Source organism: Taudactylus pleione, unplaced genomic scaffold (genome assembly GCF_031769625.1).
Source record: "Taudactylus pleione unplaced genomic scaffold, aTauple2 ptg000015l, whole genome shotgun sequence".
NCBI classification, from domain to species: Eukaryota; Metazoa; Chordata; class Amphibia; order Anura; family Myobatrachidae; genus Taudactylus; species Taudactylus pleione.
Genome location: NW_028284417.1, coordinates 6,729,399 through 6,752,271, shown reverse-complemented (window position 1 = coordinate 6,752,271; position 22,873 = coordinate 6,729,399). Strand labels below are relative to the sequence as shown.

Genomic DNA, 22,873 nt, shown 5'->3' with positions numbered 1-22,873 from the left:
GCATGTGCATGTTTTCCTTTTATGGCCTATTTATTATTTCTACTCATATCTGCATGTGCATGTTTTCATGTATGGCCTATTTATTATTTCTACTCATATCTGCATGTTCATGTTTTCCTTTTATGGCCTATTTATTATTTCTACTCATATCTGCATGTGCATGTTTTCCTTTTATGGGCTATTTATTATTTCTACTCATATCTGCATGTGCATATTTTCATGTATGGCCTATTTATTATTTCTACTCATATCTGCATGTGCATGTTTTCATGTATGGGCTGTTTATTCTTTGTAGTCATATCTGCATGTGCATGTTTTAATTTTTTGGGGTTCAACAATTAGCGTTTAACAAGGTGATGTTCTAAACTAACCTCAATTTGTTTCCCATCATTTAGGGGCAGAGCGAAGACTACGGCATCATCGCCGTCAAAGACGGCGCTCTCGGCCCCTCTCCCCAACCCCCAGCCAAACATCCTCTCCCCAAAATACCCTAAATTCCCCCTCCTCCCCAGCCTGCCCAGACCCTGTCGCACATCCCTCTGTGCTACTTCCCCTCCATCCCAATTCCCCCTCCCCTCCAACCACCCCTCTCGTGACTACCCCCTCGCTGGAATCCGTCATCACCCCTCCCACCTCGTTGGGGAATGTGGCCACCTCCGAGGAGGACGAGGGAGTTGGTTCTGGGCCAGCCGTCATTCTGAACGGTATGTTTCCCTTTTATCCTTTTTTGTGTTTTCAAATGTTTTGATCTAATCCTGTGTCTGTGCCTTTTCCTTTTTTTGGTTTGTCAAAAGTTTGGGTATATCTCTGTTTGTCTTTACCTTTTACTGCTGATTTCCCCATACACATATCCCACATGGCAAAACATTTTTTTTTTTTTTTTGGGTGTCCATTTTTGTGTCCTTTGGTTTTTTTGGTTAAATGTGCTTTTGGTCACACTATTGTCATTTTTGGATAGCTCTGTTTTGCTTGTTTTTTCTGGGTGTTTCTTAAATTTTGTATTAAGCCCCACACTTTTCTAACCCACAGAGGACCAGAGGCGTTTGGCGGGTGCGTCCAAGTGATGCGGGGCCACGTGATCGGCCTGCTGGTGGTCCTTGACCATATGGCTGGGATCCTGCATCCATAATTTTTTTTTTTATACCCAAAATATTTTTCCTAATAAAAAAGTTAAAGTTAGAGTTCAGTCTCATTCCTTGTCTCCAAATCTTAGATTGTTTACACTTACATAAGTAGACTCTTGCAGCAAGTATTTGCAACTAATGTCACTAAGATTGTGTGTTGTAGATTTTTAGAAAACAGGCATATGAAACTGCTAACAGTAACAATCGGCTTGGTTTTTTTTTTTGTTTTACATTTTTTCAATTAGTACATTTTACATGTTCCAATTTTGGGGGCAACCTGCTTAGCCCGAGATTCCAAAGCATACTGATTGTACATAATACCTTTTGGTGTTGGTTTTGACCCAGAAAGCATATTTAAATTTTGAGCAAATTGCGACATTACAGGATTAACCCTTAAGCAATTTTAAAGTGGGTGAACCTGGTTACACTTGCTTGCAATGTTCAAGAAAATTAGCAAAATTACACTCTCAAAAAATGTATTAAACACATAACTAAAAAACCAAAGTGTGGGCTCACAAACAATACACACAGTGATAACAAAATGTACAACACATCAAACACCATATGAAAAAAGTAAAGAAAAATCAAGAACTGGTTGACGAATGAGCATGCCAAACATGATTCCACAAATGTTGCGTTGCAATATTGGGTCCAGAATATATATCCAATGTGTCTCCATGAAGGTTTGTTTTGGGTAGCAGGAAGTAGTCATCATTTCAGTCCCAAAGATTATGAAATCAAACAGAAGATGGGAAATAATAAACAAATTAATTAGATGGTCTCCCAAAATCCTTACCACATTGAGTCAAAGAACTTCTTTTGTGCCAATAATTACCTAAAATATCTGGCCACCACATCATCGCGTATGGCCCCCCCACATACTGACCTCTGACCTCCGACCAACCTCGGGGGGGGCCATCCTCAGGCAAGGCATCCTCTGGCTGCATTGGGACACCACTCCTTATGGCGATGTTGTGAAATATCCCACACAGGACCACAATTTTCGAAACCATATCCGGCAAATACATGAGCTCGCCACCAGAGCGGTGGAGGCATCTGAATCGGCCTTTTAAAAGGCCGATACAGCACTCCACCACTTTCCTGGTGGCTGTAAGTGCGGAATTAAAATCACTTTGTGGCCCTGGTGTGGGAGTCAAATAAGGAGTGAGCAGCCAGGGCGTGCAAGGGTAGCCACTGTCTCCTGTGAAAAAGAAGTGACAACATCAGGATCACTGTGTATCAAGCTTAACATTGTTATGTACTAAAGTTCTCCACTTACCCAGAAGCCACGCATCACCAGCTTGTAGGTTGTTTAATTTTTGCCATATCCCTGATTGCCGGATGACGAATGAGTCATGTGCACTTCCGGGTAATTTTGCATTCAGGGACAGGATCTGGAGGGAAGCATCACATACCACCATTACATTCAGGGAGTGATAGTGTTTGCGGTTCCGAAAAATGGCCTCCAGCCGTGCTGGAGGCTGAAGTGGTATGTGAGTACTATCCACAACCCCTATGATGTGTGGGAAGCCAGCTATTTGGTAAAAATTGGCCTTGGCCACACTAAGGGCACCCATATCCAAAGGCATTTGAATAAAATGATGGAGGTGCTTGAAAAGGGCCTCCATCACTGCCCTCAGGATCCTGGAAAAGGAGGATTGGGAGATTCCCGCAACTATTCCCACCGTGGTTTGAATCGATCCTGAGGCACAGAAATGTAACACCGCCATAAATTGCGTAAGTGGTGGTATTGCTGTAGGACTGTCAATTTGCCGCTCAAGATCACTCTCTATTAATGAGAGAGTGTCTATGATGATTTGGGGCGGAAGACGGTAGCATCTTAACACCTCATCATCGGGCATTCCAAAAAGGGTGACACGTGTTCGATATATCTGGAGCCTTGCACGCCTACGATATCTGGAACGAGATTGAGGTTGGTCGGCTTCCGGGAGCATGGCCACAACAATCCGACCAAGATCAACCTGAAATGGCAAGAATTGAATGTAAGGTTTTTTTTCCCCAAAAAAATTGAAAAATAACTTATCTTTAGGATACAATCCAATGATGCTTACATGCCGGGGTATTGTCATGATTTACCAAGCCTAAAATTAAAAACAAACAAACAATGCAAAAATTTAGGGTGGCCATTTAGGATTCTAAATTGGGTACAATACAAAACAGAAAAGGAGATAAACACACATTTCGGCAAAGAGCAAAACGACAGTGCGCAGACTACCACAATTTGGGCCCCAAATTAAAAAAAAAATTCTAACGGTAAATCACAACCAATTTAACTACAGAAAATAACCAGCCAAAAATGCGCTAATTAGTTCGCAATTACAATACAGAAAATAACAAGATAAAAATGCGCTAATTAGTTCGCAATTACAATACAGAAAATAACCACCCAAAAATGCGCTAATTAGTTTGCAATTACAATACAGAAAATAACCACCCAAAAATGCGCTAATTAGTTCGCAATTACAATACAGAAAATAACAAGATAAAAATGCGCTAATTAGTTCGCAATTACAATACAGAAAATAACAAGATAAAAATGCGCTAATTAGTTCGCAATTACAATACAGAAAATAACAAGATAAAAATGCGCTAATTAGTTCGCAATTACAATACAGAAAATAACAAGATAAAAATGCGCTAATTAGTTCGCAATCACAATACAGAAAATAACCACCCAAAAATGCACTAATTAGTTCGCAATTACAATACAGAAAATAACAAGCTAAAAATGCGCTAATTAGTTCATACATTTAGGAATCAAAAAACCAAAGGTTAAAACTGTAAGGTGAAACAAAGTTGCGTAAAACAAAACATGAACATTTAATAAACAAGTGAAAAAACAAACTTACCAATAGAGTATATATAAGTCACCGGATAAAAAGGTCGTTGGGGCAGAGCCAAAAGAAACCTACCAAAGGAGAATTGTAAAAAAATGAAAGAACAAAATTTATCAAAAAGAAGGATACACAAAGTGAACAAAAGGAAGACGGCCAAAAACTTACCAAAAAATGACACGACAAATAAAACAACCACACCAAAAAAAGCGAACGGAAAGAAAAACGCCAAAAATACACACAGAAAAAAAAGCCAAACACCACCAAATATAATTCCCACCAACAATCCACTCCGACCAACGTAACCTCCAACAACCAACACCCGCCACCTCGACTCGAGACGCCCAAAGCCATAAATAGTGTTTAATTTCCCATGCAAATTAAGGAGGGATCATAGGAACGGACAATCAATGATGCGGACGAAAAATAAGGACGCATGTATAAATACGTCACGACCCAAAAAAAACGTTCTGGTGTATTTCTTGTTTGGATGTAAGAAATGGCTACAGACCAGGGAAACAATGGCCAAGAGTCGGCCGGTAAGTTTTTCAGGCATTTCAAAACAAGGATTATTTGGAAATATAATATAGTGAAAGTTTGCAAGCTTAAATTTCTCAATGTTTAAACAAATAGGTGAGGAGGATGACATGGAAGAGGCTGCTGGTCCAAGTATTCCGGGCAAAGCAGGGAAAAAGAAAAGGCAGCCACAATTCACAAGAAAGGAGATGGAGGTTTTGGTTCAGAAGTGTGTGGACATCCTGCCACAGGCAGACAGGAATATGGGTGCAAGCCAGAAGTGGAGAATGTGGGAGGAGATAGCCAGTGCTGTCAATACGGTGGGCGATTATGTCCGTCTAGCCTGGGATGTCAAACGGCGGTAAGTAAAAACTTGACCCCCCTAAACCCCCCCCCCCCAAAAAAAAAAGCAGGAATAATGGTTACTTTTTCACCCACAGATGGCAAGACTTCAAATATCGCCTGAAACAAAAAATGGCGGACAGGGCTAGGCATGTAAGGGGGACAGGTGGGGGTCCCACCCCTGTGTCATTGGAGTTGAATGATTTGGAAGAGCTGGCACAGGGGTGTGTGCAGGCTGTGGAGGTGTTTGGCGTGTCCAACATGGATACGGACATGCCAGACTTTGCGGCTCCTCATGTTGTCCCAGGTAAATATTGTGATGTAACCAACTCTGAAATGTTATTGTGCCAATATGTAGATTCTAATGTGACTCTTTTCTCATTTTTCTCACAGAGACACAGGCGGATGAGTCTGCTCCAGAGGGGAGCCTTGGCCGCAGAATTTCGTCTGACTCTGCAGGGGAGGAACCAGTACATCCGGCTGAGGACCCTGCAGAAGCCAGTCCAGGGCAATCCCCCTCGCAGGCAGTGGCACTCCTCACAGAACTCAATTTTAAATCGGATTCCCATATGGAGATTCTGCAGAGGATGGACGCCAGTCTGCTACGGGTGGCTGAGGCCCTGGAGCAAAATGCTGCGGCCAACGTGACCATTGGTCAGGCCCTGGCGGAAAATACCAGGGCCAACATCCGCACCGCCAATGCCCTGGTGCAGCTCGTTCGCCAGCACATGGTGGAGCCGACCTCCCTTCCTGCCGGAACATCAGGATCCTCCACCTCTGGCACAACATCAGCCAATCCTCCAAATGTGCCTAGCCCTGTGCCTAGTCCAGAGGCCACAACATCTGCCTATGGACAGGCCAGCCCGATGACATCCCGGACCCGGTCTGGCGCCCACCCTCCCCCAGTCAAACGGGGGAAAAAACGTTGACAGCACTGGCTACTTTTCCCACACTCCTTCTGTGCTTGCCCCATATTCCTTTCTGGCCAAAACTTCCCTCTCCTTTCTTGTGAATTGTTTTTAATTTTTGGTTTGTTTCCATACCTTTTATGTTTGTCCCAATTTTAATTTATTTTGGAATAACACTGGCCAAAAAGTTTTGGCCAAAACTGGGCCGGAAAATGTTTTTATTTTCAAATAAATTTAGCAAAAATGTTCTACATTGTATTCTGACATTATTTTATAAATGGTTTAGAGTTAATCCTGGCCCACAAGGCAAAAACGCCCTCCCAAAAATAAAAAAATTTGTTTTAAAAAAAAGGGCTCTTTAAGGAACACTTTAAAAATTACATAAGGATGCAAATTCTCCTGACCAAAGCAAAATGGTAAAATACACACAAACATGATGACATTATTGTTACAATAGCACAAAAACAAAATTCAAACCAAAAAAAACATACCTACAAATGTACGCTAATTGATTGTGTAATCCTGAAATTAGCAGCTATGATTTCCACCTGCGTACGGTTTTGTGCTAACCAAAAAAACTCTTTTCAAAACACATTACAAGCTGGTTTTCAATTCAAAATTGATTGTTTTTCTGACAAGCCGTGATTAATCGATGAAACATCGTGGAGGCCCGGGACGGAGGACAAGGCCATCGCCAATGTGGTCGAGTAATCCAGACCCCAAGCTGTGCGAGCAGTTTGAACGGAAAGAGGATCATCCAGTGATGTATGACTTGGTACGAACACATTTGACGTTCGCATCAGATAATGTATGTACGCCCCAAAAACGCCTCGCCACGCCTGCGTTTTTCCATCTCCACCCCCGTCAACGCCCAAAAACGGCCTGTTCTGTCAATCACATTTGACATGTCACTTCCTGTTCGCAATTTGACGAACGAGATAAAAAAAAGCTCGCAATATGCCGTACGCACATGCGCAGTGTTACACCGACGCATGCGCGGTTTCTCAACATCGGAACGCAACGAGCGTACTGCTGTTAATGAGCGGCTCTGAATGAGGGCCAATGTCCAAAGATGCAGTTTCCTGGCCTAGCAAGCTGGCCTACCTGAGTAAGCAGAGGCTTACTCAGCTGTCCAGTGCTGTCCATCATCAGTGCTGGGATCGCAAATGCAGCAGGGTGGTGTCATACAGGGGGTGTCATACAGGGGGTGTCATACAGGGGGTGTTATACATCTCCTGCTGCATTTGCATATTTGCAAGGACAGAATAGCAAAGCTGCTTGCGTGCGTGCAGCTTTGCAATTCCGTCCTCTGCTCTATTACATTCACACATAAAAAAACTGAGTAAAACCTATAAGTTGCAAAGTTATTTTGCTTTCTGGTGCTTATTTGTTTAATTTGTCATCACCAAGCTGTACATACTCACCAACAATATAATCACATAATTCACTATAAGAATACCGAAGAGGATCACATATAGAAAATAGCGTGCAGATACTTGTCAGTTGTACACACAATGAGGGCCCGACACTTCAAATGTTCTGACATCGTATTTTAGCAAAACTTCTACTGTAGAAGTGATTTTCTGCTCATATGTTTGATGTGAATTAAAAAAAGCAACACACTTATGTCTAATTTATGGATTAGCATGTAGTACTAATTACTGGCTATTGCAGGGGTTCCCAAACTGGGTGCTTTGGCACCCTGAGGTGCTAGAAGGTAATGCAGGGATGCCATGGGTTGGTAATCCATTAACAAATTAAATTATTTTATAGGTCTATGTGATAGGCAAAGCCAGTGTTGGTGACTACCAATCATAAAATATGTGGACAAACACAAGTGCAGCCCCGTCCACCACATAACTGAGCCTAAGGATGACAGATAAGCACAAGTAACTTAATTTAATATTTTTTTCTTCCATTTCATAATAAGGGGTCTATTTACTAAGCAGTGTTAGGAGACAGAGTGAAAACTGATAAGGTGCCAGCCAATCAGCTCCCAACTGTCATTTTTCAAACACAGCCTGTGAGATGGCAGTTAGGAGCTGATTGGCTGGCACCTTATCACAGACTTATCACTTTTCACTCTGTCTCCTAACACTGCTTAGTAAATAGACACCTTATTTTGGCCTACGGGTGCCTGAAAAAATGCTGCTAACATTGGGAGCCGTTATTCAAGAAAATTTGGGAACCACTGGCACTTGATCCTATCAAAAATGTCTATACTATGTCTATTGCTTGTTCACATGGCTCTTAATTTTTTCCTTTGTACCCTTATAATAAATTACAAATTGTCAATTTGCTTGTAAAATAATTAAAAATATAAAATTAATACATTGTTTTTCTATGGTATTTTCTGGTAAGTACTCCATATACCTTTTTTAGTATCATGTATATTTTAAGTCCTGCATATTAACTATGTTAGTGTAAAACTGACACATAAAACTTGTTTACTTGAATTATACATGTTATATTTCACTATAATATCAATATCAAATATTTTTCTAATTTTCCTTAACATCGTATATTAGAAATTTGACCTCTGGCTTGGATTGGGTACAGTAGAGGATTAATATATTTGCAGATGGCGTTTTACTTCCTATCTGACCCTATTGGTAAAATGTATTTTTAAAAGAGATACAGTAAAGAGTTTATGTGCATTATAATGTACAAGTACAGATGGTTTTATGGTGCATTACGACCTAATTTTGTATGATTTTTCATGAACTTGGTGTGAGGTATAATGTATGCGGCATGTTCAACTACTACAAAGTGGTATGCAACCTGAAGAGGACAGAACATCAAGCAGAATATAAACACATCATTGCATAATCAACTCAAATGGATTTAGTTTGTGTAATTGTAAAAGTATTTACTGGTGGACTTCATACATTGCATAGGAGCTCACCTTCATTTGAAAGATAAACTGTGTAAATGATGGCATCAGATAGAGCGTTATATCCCCAAAGCTGGTGATACAAAAGTAAAAATATCTGACTGAGTTTGAAAGACAATGTATACAATAATTTTCCAGCAAATTAAAGTTAAACATATATCCAGTTTACTGATTACAGTATGGTCTTTTAGATTCACACAACAAACTACATATTCTAGCAACAAATAACCTTTTGCTGTGGATTTTCCACTTAGGGAGGTGACAATGTCAAGTGCACTAATTGGATTTTAAATGGTCTGTACCTAGAATTGTAATAATACTGGTGCAGACAAAGGAACAGAGTGTTTTTACATTTTTAGGTAAGATAGGAATTTGTTTTTCCCTTATGAGGTCATTTAGCACCTGTCTCACTAAGGGGGCCTATTCATCATTACTAAACTTTCCCTGGAGGTAATTAGATTTAGAACTTGCATGGAGTTCTACCTAATTACCAGAGGAATTCATCATTCCTCCTCCCTATAACTATCTATTCCGAAAAGCTGTCATTTTTGCGATGACAGCTTTTCAGGAAATAGATAGTTATCCCTCTCTACTCTAACTTACTGCAGCTGGAAACAGTGCTGCGCATGCGCTGTTAAATTCGTTAACACAGCACATGCGCAGCACTGCCTACACATGCGGTAAGTTTGTGTCCCCCCCCCCGCTCACCCCCCCCCTTCAGCACTTACCTGTCCGCGCAGCAGCCTCCGTCTCCGTCCTGCTGGTCTGTCACATGGTCTCCCAGCACACCACAGTACAGATTAGAAAAAAAAAAGTTTTTTTTTTTAATTCTAATCTTTATTGTGTTCTGCTGGGAGAACACAGTGTCCGACCAGCCTCCAGAAACAGAGGACGCACCAGACCGCCGGAGGAAGACGCCGGGGGACCTGTCCAGCTGGAAGCAGGTAAGTTTCACCTGTTATTCGCCACCTCACAGTGGCGGATAGTACCTCCATCAAATTCCGAAAATTAATAATTTTCGGAATTTGATGAATACCATAATTTCCACATCCCCATACTAATGTACTAATGTATGGGGAGTGTGGAAATTAACACAGGGGGACTTAGCAAGGAGATATCAGTGATATATCCTGCGATAAGATACTTGAATACTAAAATAACGTTATTTAAGGAAAATGTCCTTAAAAACGTTAATTTAGTGTTGATGAATAGGCCCCTGTGTGCCATATCCTACTAGCCGCAGTAACGATATGTATGCATCGGTGTAAACTTATCTTATTGCCTGAATATGTCACTTATCGCACGTACTGTATGCACGCTCCCATTTATCGGGCAAACCTATAACAAAACCGGTGTTAACGCATTTGCGTAATAAATCTTGCAAGGATGACAGGCATTAAGTACAGTTGAAAATGGGAAAATCAGCCTGTACCCTAAAAAAAAGGTAAACTAATATTGGGTAACATATTGTAAGTCTGTTACTGGCCATAATCAAATGGTTTGGTTCTTATATTTTATTTAAAGGCTGTTAATTGAATTTTACTCTAACAGTGAAAAATTATAGAAAGCAATATTTTTTGGCCAAAATAAATACTGTAGTTAAATTGGGGTACATTAAAATGGGTGTAAGTATATTGTTGTGTCCAGTGGTCGAAGTGGGGCGGTATATGGCGGTATGATATACCGCCACTTCCTACCGCCACTTCGTTTTTGCGGCAAAAAGTGTACCAGCACTGGGATCTAGTATGGGATCCCAGCGCTGGAACAGCAAAGTGTGGAGATGTGTCCAGCTGGGGACACATCTCTTTATCGGCGACGATGCTGGCATGGAACCAGGAGCCTCGGGTAATGGACGGCTGCACTGCACTAGTAAGCAGCGGCACTGACAGCCAGAGCCAGCCAATTGTGGCTCACAGAGCGCTACCTAATGAGAAGCTGCCAAGTGGCAGCTTCTCATTGGCTTACAGATCCGGCCGGCCGGTGAGCTGGTCTGCGAGCCGGGATTGGATGCCAGCTTGTGTGGACATTAAACTGCATTTCAGCAGGGACCTAATGCTCCAGGCCCCGGCTCCGTTCCAGCTGCAGTGTAGCTAGAGGTAAGAGGGGAGGTTGTAGGAGGGAATATGTTAATGAGAGAGGCAGGGGTGAAAGATGAATAGGTAGTTAGTGGTGTAGAGGGGTTGAGAGAGGGGGATCCAGTTAGAGAAAGGGACAGGGGGTGAGAGAAGGTGAAGCCAGCAGGAAGAAGTGCAGTAAGTGAAAGGTGCAGTGGCTGAGATAAAAGCAGGGGCTAAAAGGGTAGCCGCGCTCACTATTCTGTGGTGACCGCACCGGGTGTCATCCAGTGCAGGACAGCCAGTGGAGTGAGAGTTGGAGGGGGTCTTGATTCAAATCTCCATACCCCCACCTCAAAATTCCCACTTCGAGCACTGGTTGTGTCATTATAGGGCATTTCTTAAAAATTAAAAAAATACACCTGTCCACCTGCAATCCTAAAAACACCTGTCCCATCCATACAGATCCCCCATATACCTGTCCCACTACTTTGCACCAATTTTCCAACACTTTTTACTTTTTCACCCCAAAAATTATGTAATTATTGGCCACATTAAGCTAATTTCAAATTTCTATTCACATAATTAGTCATTAAGGAGGGTGTCCCAGTGGTTCTGCACTAAGTCCCGACATTTGTATTCAAAAATAGGGGTCTTGCACAATTTATCCCCTGTTCCAGTGTCCCGAAAAAGAATCGTGATGACTCCAATGCAGATTTTTGCACCCACGAAAACCATGGTTAAATTGGGTTACCCGATAAGTTTTCATTTGTAAAAACTTTTAGCCAAAAAAGTTATCGGGGAAAAGCGGTTATCGCGGCTAATAGAATAATAGGATATGGCACTATGACTGTACAGTATGAGTTGTTTTAATGCTACGGAAAATGTTGGATTCATGTGAAAAATGTATTCAGCAGAGATTTTATTAGTGTTACAAGGTTTTACAAAGCTTTGAAATATGGTAATTTACAGAAAGAGAAATAAATGGGATCGGTATGATTTACCGCAGGCCAGAAGCCCGGCAGAGGTGAAGATCCCGACTGAGCTAAAGGTAAGTATAAACTAACCTAACCCCCCCCAACCCTAACCCTCCCTTAGGGGAGCCTAACCCCAACCCCCCCCAAGTGCCTAACCCTAACCACCCTCTAAGTGCCTAAACCTAACCCCCCTTTCCCGCTACCTAAACCTAAGTCCCCCGGGGGAGTGCCTAACCCTAACCTCCCCCCGGGGGTGCGCCTAACCTCCCCCCGGGGGTGCCTAACCCTAACTCCCCCTTCCCCTAGCCTAACCATAACCCTCCCAGGGAGCTGCCTAACCCTAAGTCCCCCAGGAGCCCCTAATTTAACCCTCCCCCCACGGCTGTCCACGCCCGTCTTACCTTTGATCGGCATGCCAGGGCTCCCGGCGTAGGTAAAATGACAGGAGTCGGGTTTTCGACACCTGTCATTAGACCGTTGCCGGGATTAGACAGGAGGGATGCCGACGGTCGGGATTTAGACCGTCAGCATCCCGACTGCATACCGAAATAAATATGTATGGTAATACGAGAAACAATTCTTCCTATTCTCACATCCATTTACATGAATGTTACAAATGTTTTATCAGTAGTGTTTGCTAGTCAATTTCATTTAGCTGTCACCCTAATCTAAAAAATTACGCAATTCTCTAGAGTATGGTACTATGGCGACACAAACCATGAGCAGGGATCACTTTCATCACATTGGATTGTGCACAATAAAATGTACAGCATGGGCATTCACAGTCATATACAGTAGCAAGAACTGTGTGACTATGAACTGTGAATGGCAATTTGTCTTGTACATAGTAGGTATTACGGTTTTCCAATAAACAAAAAATGTGTAAACGCCTACCGCTGCTAAAAAAAAAAAAAATTGCAGTGTAAGAAGAATCAAGTGAATTCCTAGAATAAAAATAATTGTGATGTAAATACACAGTAGAATAGCAAAATTATATTTCCAGCGGTGCCACTTATTTGGGTGACACCTGTTGCGGCTGGTAGGACTTCTTTTGCGTGCCTTCAGTGCGTATAAGGGGGTATGGTCTTGCTCTGGGAAGCCACGCCCCCTTACGATCTTGCACACAGTGGGCTTACCCAGCGCTCCGGCAGCTGCAGGGGCAGCCCACAGCCTCTCCCCGGACTCTCTCTGAGTTGTGGTTGCTTCGTCATGGGGTGACACCAAAATATCATAGCAGCTCTGCTATATTGGTGTCACCCCATCAGATGGTGTCACCCGGTGCGGGCCGCCTAGCGGGCCGCCTAGTGACCCCCTAGTGACGCCAGTGGATATTTCCATAAAATACTTTGCTAAATAACCAAGCATTCAACATTGAAGAAGGACAACTCTTGGTGTGGAATACAATGCAGATTGATGACAAGGAGTCATATTAAAGCCATAGTACATTTTGGGGGGTATTTATCAAAGCTGAGAGAGAGATAAAATTGTAAGAAAATAAATTACCAACCAATCAGCTCCTAACTATCATTTTATAAACACAGCCTACAAAATGTAAATTGGAAGCTTATTGATTAGTACTTTATTTCTCCCAATTTTATCTCTCTCCCAGCTTTGATAAATACCCCCCTATATCTGAAATACCTAATATCTACAGGTATAAAACGGTCTATTGGCCAAACATAATACAAAGCTATGTGACATTCAGTGAAGCTTCTAACCCCTTGTGTTGTCACTGTCAGCATGCTTAATGCTATTATTATTTATTTTCCTTACTATTTTAATAATACAGATATCAAAACATTAACTTTAAATATGTATAAATTTGTACAGGTTGAATCTCCCATACCCAAAATGCTTGGGACCAGAGGTATTTTGGATAATGGAATTTTCCGTATTTTGGAATATTTGCATATCATAATGAAATATCTTGGGAATGGGACCACAATATACACACAGAATGCATTTATGTGTTATATACACCTTATACACACAGCCTGCAGGTAATTTTATACAATATTTTCAATAATTTTGTGGCTCAAGCTAAGTTTGTGTACAGAAATGAAATTCATTTATGTTTCATATACACCTTATACACACAACCTGAAGGTAATTTTAGATATTATTTTTAATAATTTGTGCCTTAGACAAAGTTAAAGTTTGTGTACATTGAACCATCAAAAATCAAACGTTTCATTATCTCAGTCATGCCAAAATGATTCCGTATTTCGGAATATTCCGTATTTCGGAATATTCCGTATTTCGGAATATTTGGATATGGGAGACTCAACCTGTACCAAAAATACTAGATATACATTTCCCACATCATAAGCATGTTTAATAGAAGACATACCTGTGTATAACTCATAAAAGATTTTTCAACCTGGGAATATAAGACATTCCATAAATAAACACATCAATAGACATCTTCCAACAATTTATTCATCAGTTTTGCAAACAATTTATAGTAATTAAAGAAAAAGCTTCAATCATACTGTACCACAATACTTTACATAAATGTGTATGTTTTTTCAAAGGGTATATGTGTGTATACTCACCCTACTTGCAGTTATATCATTTCCACTTCCAAGAAGTGAGGAACTTTTGCCAACTACTCGAAGTCCAACCAAAGACCGGGATTCATTCACTTTGACAAATAATGACACATTTTCAGATGGCTGAACTGTGTTTTTACTCCATGATAATGTTACCTGAAATGAAGACGAAAAAAAATACATCTAGTACAACTAGGTTACATGCAGGGGCATAACTAGAACTTTTTGGGCCCCATAGCAACATTTTTAAGGGCCCCCCCTAACTTAGGTCTTACACAATAACCACAGTAGTTCCCCTAAAACATTAAATGCCCACTGTAATGGTGCCCCTTATGCAATGCCCACTGTAATGGTGCCCCTTACGCAGTGCCCCCAGTAGTGAGTCCCCTGTGGTTGCCCCCAGTAATGAGCCCCCTGTAATGCCCCCAGTAGTGAGCCCCCTGTAATGCCCCCAGTAGAGAGCCCCTTGTAATTGCCCCCAGTAGTGAGCCCCCTGTAATGCCCCCAATAGTGAGCCCCTTGTAGCTGCCCCCAGTAGTGAGCCCTGTGTAGCTGCCCCCAGTAGTGAGCCCCCTGTAGTGATCCCCTGTAGCTGCCCCCAGTAGTGACCTCCTGTAGCTGCCCCCAGTAGTGAGCCCCCAGTAGTGACCCCCTGTAGCTGCCCCCAGTAGTGAGCACCTGTAGCTGCCCCAGTAGTGAGACCCCAGTAACTGCCCCAGTAGTGAGCCCCCTGTAGTGACCCCCTGTAGCTTCCCCCAGTAGTGAGCCCCCTGTAGTTGCCCCCAGTAGTGAGCCCCCTGTAATGCCCCCAGTAGTGAGCCCCTGTAGCTGCCCCCAGTAGTGAGCCCCCAGTAGCGACCCCCTGTAGCTGCCCCCAGTAGTGAGACCCCAGTAGTGACCCCCTGTAGCTTCCCCCAATAGTGAGCCCCCTGTAGTAAGCCCCCTGTAATGCCCCCAGTAGCTGCCCCCAGTAGTGAGCCCCCAGCAGCTGCCCCCTGTAGTGAGCCCTCTGTAATGCCCCCAGTAGTGCGATCCCAGTAACTTCCCCCCACGCGCGCGGGCGCGTGCGCACACACAAAACAAACAAAAAAAAACTTACCTTATCCCCGCTCCTGTGAAGCCCCCGACCGCCCCGTCGCCCGCTCCTCGGCACTATGAGAGTGACGTCATGACGTCACTCCCATAGTGCACTGCGGGACCCGGAAGACGGAGCTCATTCCTGAGCTCCGTCCCCGGCGTCCGCTCCTCGGCACTATGGGAGTGACGTCATGACGTCACTCCCATAGTGCATTGCGGGACCCGGAAGACGGAGTGATCTCCGTCCTCCGGCTGCCGCCGGGGGTTTGAGTGGGAGTCGGGCGTCCGCTGGTAACACAATCTCAGCGGGCGCCCGGCATATGGAAAGTGCAGGGGGTGCGATCGCTGGGCCGGCGGGCCCCTTAAGCCGCCGGACCCCATAGCAACCGCACCCCCTGCACCCTCCATAGTTACGCCACTGGTTACATGTTCTCAACTTGTTATGCTTTATTGATTATGAGCCAAGGGAAACTCGCAAGGACAGTGGTTGCGGTAACCGCACTCCCTGCGAGTTATATTCCCCGGCATTATGTAGAAGTCTTTCAAGTTTGTGAAAGACTTCGCCGGGGGAAGCAGACATTGCGCATGCGCATAATGACAGTTTCCACCACCGGCCGGAGGCTGCAGGAGAGAGATCGGAAGATCTCTCTCCTGCTCGTAAGCCTCCATAGACTTAAAGCACCACCATCTGAACATGGTGTAAACTACTGGGGCCAAACTCCGAAAAGCTTCACTTTTTGGAGTTTGAAAAGCTTCACTTTTTGGAGTTTGGTACATAGGTCTGATATAGTAGCCCCCATTGATGATGGGAACTGTGATTTGCAGTGCTAATTAGCACTCTGCCAGAGATTTCTGTAAAATCTTCTGCATTGTGCTATTAGTACATAGCAACAAAATCATGCAGTTCTACAAACTTTTATGAAAAATTAGTTTGATACATATGCCTCTTTCTCTTTGACATTATGGGGGTTATGGAATAGGTTCAGAGAGTAAGGAACTAATGTGTTTTTGCCGAAAACACGCCTGTTCTTGAAGCACGTTACCTAAAGCCCACTATTAATGATGACAATAAGGAACATCTCTTAATCAGCTTTTTGCCTTTAGCCTTTATAGTTCATACTACATATTCCTTTGTTTTAAACAAGTGATTTTAACACTTTTTTATGTATATGTCCTGTTATTTAAAAGAAAATAAAACTGTAAAAAGAAAATGTCCTGCATAGATGCTTTAAAATATACATACAATATGTGAGGGGAAATTCATTGATCTTAGTGGTTTTTACACTTCAGGTGGGATTACTAAGCGGTTGGTCTAGTCTGCAGCTTGCAACCTACCAAACAATTTAACACCCTTTAGTAAGTCTATCTTTATAACTGCTGGATAGTGACTTTATAGAGACTGGACATGTAAGAAAAAGAGAGAGAGAGTTGAAAACCGGGCAGTGTACTCAACGTTACATAGAAAAACAATTTCAATAGATGGCACGACTTCAAAAAGATGTTTATCACCACAGTTACAGTCAGTACAAAAGGAAGGTACAAGATTAGATTCTCATCTAATCTTTTTATGTGTGGCAGTATAAAAGCTGTACAATTAGAAAGTTCATTATGAGCTTCACCATTCAAATGATAAAATAAGCTTAAACTAAAAAAGATAAGAACATAACTTGAGAAAATGAAAGTGAGAACATTTATTTTAAACCTATGTATTATGCTCTTGCACTATTTACACTTTTTATTTAAAAAAAAAAAAATTAGAACATTTACCTTGTTCTTAAACATTCCTTTGATGGACAGCATGTAAGAGGTTTGCGCAATATCACCAACACCACCATTCACATTATTAAAGTAAAGGATGAGATTAGCGGAGGGAGCCCAAGAGTGCTGTGGGGTCAGGCTGAATGTCGTCCGGTTTTTCTTCCCGGCAGACACAATTGTTCCTTTAGCCATGACCTGCAGAACATAAAAACAAAAATGTGTTCTGTCTGACTATATTTTTAATAGTTATAAAGATCACATTACATTCAACACTAAATAAAATAATTACATATGATTTAATTATTTACTTAAATATTAATTGACAAAGGGACTGATTTATTACGCATCGCAACTGCCGCAGCGTATGCAAATCGGCCTATGGTGCGTACTGTGCATGTGTATGCTTCGCAGTGTGCGTGCATGAGTTAGCATTGCGATCACACTGCGATCACGCACGCAGAAAGAAAGCCATCGCAGATGGAGGGACAGGACAGCAGTGTTTGGGGCAGTTGACAGGGGAGTGGTTGGAGAAACGTAGACGTAGGCATGCCAGTTAGAACGATGTTACTTGTGCGTGCATATATTAGCCACTGCGACGGCTTAAGCAGCTTGTGTACTCACTGCGTGAGACGTGGTTAGCAATTTCTGAGTAAGGTCAGACCTGTTGTAATTGTGCATGAGGGGCCGATGTTACTCGATATTCCGGATGCATACGCAGGACTGCATGGTATTACGGATGTGATATAGCGGTAGTGTATGTCTCTATGCTGGCTGTGCGACGGCATTGTGATAGCAATCATTAGCATATTTTCCCAGCAGATCTGCATGCGTAATCGCAGCTGCAATTGCAATAGCGATCCGTAGTGAATAAACTTGCATGATGCTTACACATTCACTTGTATTGGTTTTGAGAGCTGATGTTTTGGTGTAGATGGGATTAGGGGGGGGGTATTTGGGTTGCTGGGCTAATAATAATCATTGTATCATCAGGAGACAGACACTTATCCTCTTATTCTCTTACATCAGCATTTTGATAGCTACTTATAGTGGGTGGAAATCTAACAGTGAAGTGTTATCTATTAAAATTGTATGGTGGGCGAGGGTCAAAGTAACATTGAGGGACAGTATCATTGTGAGTAATTAAATTGGAGGAGTGGGTAATTACAATGTAGACCACATAGTAAAGAATAATATAGTACCCTCCTAATACCATTTTAGCATCAGCAAATTCATTTACCATTCTGTATCACCTCTGTCAGACAACCCCTCCTCTATAGATTGTAATTTCGCACAAGAGGGGCCCTGTACCCTTACCTCCTTCTTAGTATTATTTTGCAATCAGTGGCGCTAAATCCTGGGGTGAAAATATGTTTTGTCATTCGGGGCAAAGTCTCAGTTTGGCACCCCCTCCCCACCTTTTTAACATGTTCTTTTATGCCATCAGACTATCCAGATGCTCCTTATATGCTATCAGACTCCTTCATGTGCCTTTATATATTATTACACTCATCCACATGCCCCTTATATACATCAGACCCATCTAGATATGCCACCAAACCCCGGCCCCTCAACAGACTCCATCCCCCATTTAGGGCTGTTTCACAAATTTCCTACAATTAACAAAAAGATGAAAAAGACAAGATTTTCTGTCTGGTACACTTATTAGATCCGATAATTTACTTATTAAAGGTATTCTCTGGAATAATCATAAAACATAAATCTTTATTTCTTATTCTTTAAAAGACATTGTCCAATTGTTAGGCAAAATATTATGTAAAATTAGATTGGCGGGTTCGGTTTTATCCGGCTCTTATTGCCAAATTATCGCAAGTTCGGATTAGTTCGGTTTTATTTAATTGGCTAGCCAAAACACGTGACTGAATCGGTATAAAATACCGTAGGATGTCAGCCCGGCAAATGTTATACCGTAGCTGGAAAGCAGAACAGCAGGAACCCGACTAAGGTAAGATTCTAACTATCCCTACCCATCTCCCCCCCTAACCCTAACCCTCCCTTAGGGAGTGCCTAACTCTAACCTCCCCCCCTAGTGCCTAACCCTAACCTTTCCCCGTAAGTGCCTAAACCTAACCCCCCTTCCCGCAGCCTAAACCTAACCCTTGGGCGGGGTGCCTTACCCTAACCTACCCCCAGGGTGCCTAACCCTCTCTTCCCCTAGCCTAACCCAAACCCTCCTGGGGGGCTGCCTAACCCTAAGTCCTCCCCAGGAGCCCCTAACCTAACCCTCACCCCTGCGGCTGTCCGAAACCCGGCGCCCGGCTTACCTTCATTCGGTATGCCGGGCATCGGGCTCCCGGCGTAGGTATAATGACAGGTGTCAAGATTTCGACACCTGTCATTAGCCCCTTGCCGGGTTTGACAGTTGGGAAGCCGGCGGTCGGCATTTTGACCGTCAGCTTCTTGACTGCATCTCCACGTGACAGCTGTATAGCCAATATGATGCCTTTTTTAAGATCCGAACATATCCGAGTAAAACCGAACCACACATCTCCATGTAAAATCAAAAGAGATATAAGTAAACATGTGTTTAGTTGTAAAGAAATGTGATTCAGATTTAAAACTTGTTTACCTTGCCGTCGGTTCTATTACCTTTATATTTCTGTACTCCCAAATCTAAATTGTCCTATTATAGGGTGATATCTATATTCTATACCTTAACTGATATACCGGTGGGCTTATTACTTATATACTTTACCACCTTTGGTAACCACCAGATGATATCATCTGTAGTAGTATCTAATGGTTTGAGTGATGATGGGTATTTATTTTTTATTGACACAGGGTAAGTGGGGTGTGATGACTGTTTCCCACTATATCTTAATGTCAGTTTGGTTACTATGTTTGATGTATATTCAATGAGATTGTCAGTATCATAATGTCTGGTAATCAGTATGTATATCTCCACTCTGATGTATTTTTCTTCTCCATCTGTATTTCCATTTAGATCTTTTATATGTAGGATGCCAGACAAATGTTAGATGCCTATAGTTCACCTAATATCAGTGCATGGATCTACTGCACTGTTTATTACTTCTGATCTAGAGATGTTGTTACTCTTTATATAAGTATCAATTTTATGTTACAATACTATTCTAGTTCCACTCTGTAACAATGTATTTTAATCTCTTATATCTGTAGCATTATTGCTATTCTGTTTATACAGTGTTCCGTTAAGTATCAGTCTCTGCTATTGATGTTCCTTATAGTATTGCTATAAATTGAGTAGACATACACTGTATATTTAGCTGATCTGATTGTAATGACAGTCTGCCCTAATCTCTGCTGTTAATCCCTGCGTGTCCGTTATCACTTCAGCCCCCGGTATTCGTTTACTCGGTTTTAAATACTAGGTACATTAATATACATTTTAACTTAGCACGTATTATGGCATATGATATTGCTCAGTCCGGCAGCAGTGTGTGGAATACTGCTGCGTGTTTTGACGGCTTTTTCAAGGCAGTGCCACAAGCATTCCTGAAGCCTGACATACTCCTAGGCGATCCCTTACATTTGTCCCCAAGATCTCCCTGGCATTTCCACTTTGAGACAGCAGATCTGCATACTATCTCCTGTTCTCCATTAAGTGACTACAGAGCCTTCCTCTCGCAATCAGAGGGTTTAACTTTTGCAACTGTGTCTTTCCAACTTGGGTGAGGCTAATTCTTTCTGTTTTTTTACAAGTTGCTGTCGGATTGATCCTAAAGTAGCTTATCATTGAAAGCTGCTGCACCATATCAGGCACTCGCAAGCGGGTCGATGTTGGCCCAGTGCGCATGACGGAGGCGGCTCCGTCGTGCGCATGCGCGAGACCCGGATAGCGACGGGCAAACCGTCGTTCCGGGTCTCGTACCAAAGGGGGCGTGCTGTCGATGTTGAGTGACAGCACGCCCCCTTTGGTGGGCGGGCTGGGGGCGTGGCTGCCCAGACGGAGGTGTTCCCATGGGAACGCCTACCATCTGGGGCCGGCCCCACTGACATCACAAGTGATATCAGTGGGTGGACTTCTTGCTCTGTAAGAGCAAGAAGTCCACTGGGACTTGCGGCAACGAGACCCTACAACAAGGGTCTCGTCGCAAGTCCGATGGTCGTGATGGTCTTGACTATCGCGACCATCTTCCTGGCCGCTCGCTATAGCTGTGGGTGGGAAATAGGCGGGCACTGATTCATAGCGAGCTTTCTGAAAGAGCAACTGGCTCTAAATCAGGCCCTCTGTCCCTTAAACAATTGATGCTTCCTCCCTTCATGGTTTTCTTACAGGTCTTCACTTCTGATCTCCTTGTTGACTGGGCTCATAGGTCTGTCAGACCCTGGTCTGCCCCATGTCAATCATCCACAGAGGTGATTCTGAACCTTGGCTGACATTATGAACTTAATATACATCCTTGTCTGAGATTTGGTTGACATGGGACTTCCTCCTGTTAATTAGATTTTTTCATATGTTTGTCTGTTTGCATGTACTCTTCTCGTTGCAGGCTCGGTACCTCTGTTCAAGACATCATTGTAACCTATTAGGCTTATGGTGCACCTGCATTTTGCTGGTTACCATATGTCAAGAGTTTAGTCCTAACACCTGCATTTGTTTGTGGCATTCCAATATTGTGTCCCTTTGTATCTTTGGGTTCCAAATGCAGCTAACATAAAAGTATAAACTTTTCTTTTGCTTGGTTCTAGGACTATTTTTCCCCATGCACTATAGGTTTTAATTTTATTAGTCGAGCCTGCCCTTGTACTAAGCCACCCCCCTCCTCATTCCCTGATTCCCGCCTTGACCCTTCATCCTTCATCCCCTTTTATGTTACTACTTACTTGGCACTACTTTACTAGCTTAGTTGCTATTGTTTAATCGCTCTCAACCTGATTCAGAAGTGAATGTATTGAAAACATCAGGAGCAAGTGCCCGATGTTTTAAATCTGAGATGCACTACACATGTACAACAATCGCAGAATTGCATAGAGATCTATGTAATTTCGATAGGCATTCCTGGGCAGTGACCAGGGGTGGCTTTGACTATGTGCATATCATCTGATTATATCGGGGGCATGCCAGTGTCAGAGACTGTGTTGGAAGATGCTTACAGTAGTGCTTTAATGTCCAATGATGTGCTTGATGGTGCAACTGTTTGCACACTGCAGCAGATTACAGTCGCAGCCTATGGGCATCTCAGTAGAAAGCCCATTAACTGTGGCATTAACATAAATTTGCAGTAGGAGCTGCGACAAAAGTTGGAGCAGCTACTACACATCTGTCCATCTTTGAATCAGTCCCTGGATGACTATCCCTCTACCCCTACACCTTTTGTGCTCTGTGGCCTAGCCCCTATTCCACTTACTCCTCCCTTCTTCTTGTGCCCCTATTACATGCAGGTTAGTTCACTGATAACATCCTTGCCTTGCCCATGTGGAGTCATGTTATGCCGAGGGTCACTTCATCCTAGACAATGATTTGAACTTCATCTTGGATCCTGGCTTCGACATATTCCCTTTTTTTACATCACTTCAGCCTTGCCTCCTGCCCATTCTGCAAAACTGTGATTCCAGGTGTAGCAAGCTTGTTAAAATATGCTAATGATGTAACTCATGTCTTGCTCACTGAGAAGCCCACCTCCAGCATTTTGCATTCACCACTGTGTACCACCATGTACAAAAGCAGAAACATCAGTCGCATATCGAACTTCTGAGTAAGTCTATGCTGTCTCAGACACAACAGATCTCCTAATATGCTCTGACTTCTCCAGCTGTGAATGAATTTGCAGAGGTTCAGTAGAGCAGACCCAGAAAGAATGTTTCTCTCTGGCTTGA

General features: G+C 42.8%; 1 protein-coding gene across 1 annotated transcript in view; it reads right to left on the bottom strand.

The window, feature by feature from the left end:
- The window catches only part of LOC148542095 (CD109 antigen-like), a 202,115-nt gene that overhangs the window by 102,516 nt on the left and 76,726 nt on the right, over positions 1-22,873 (bottom strand). Inside the window, exons 15-18 of the mRNA XM_088472444.1 lie at positions 17,066-17,251; positions 14,225-14,377; positions 14,020-14,049; positions 8,651-8,711 (exon numbers count right to left, since the gene is read on the bottom strand). Coding sequence (XP_088328570.1) covers positions 8,651-8,711; positions 14,020-14,049; positions 14,225-14,377; positions 17,066-17,251 — 430 coding nt within the window. The remainder of the gene's footprint in view (positions 1-8,650; positions 8,712-14,019; positions 14,050-14,224; positions 14,378-17,065; positions 17,252-22,873) is intronic.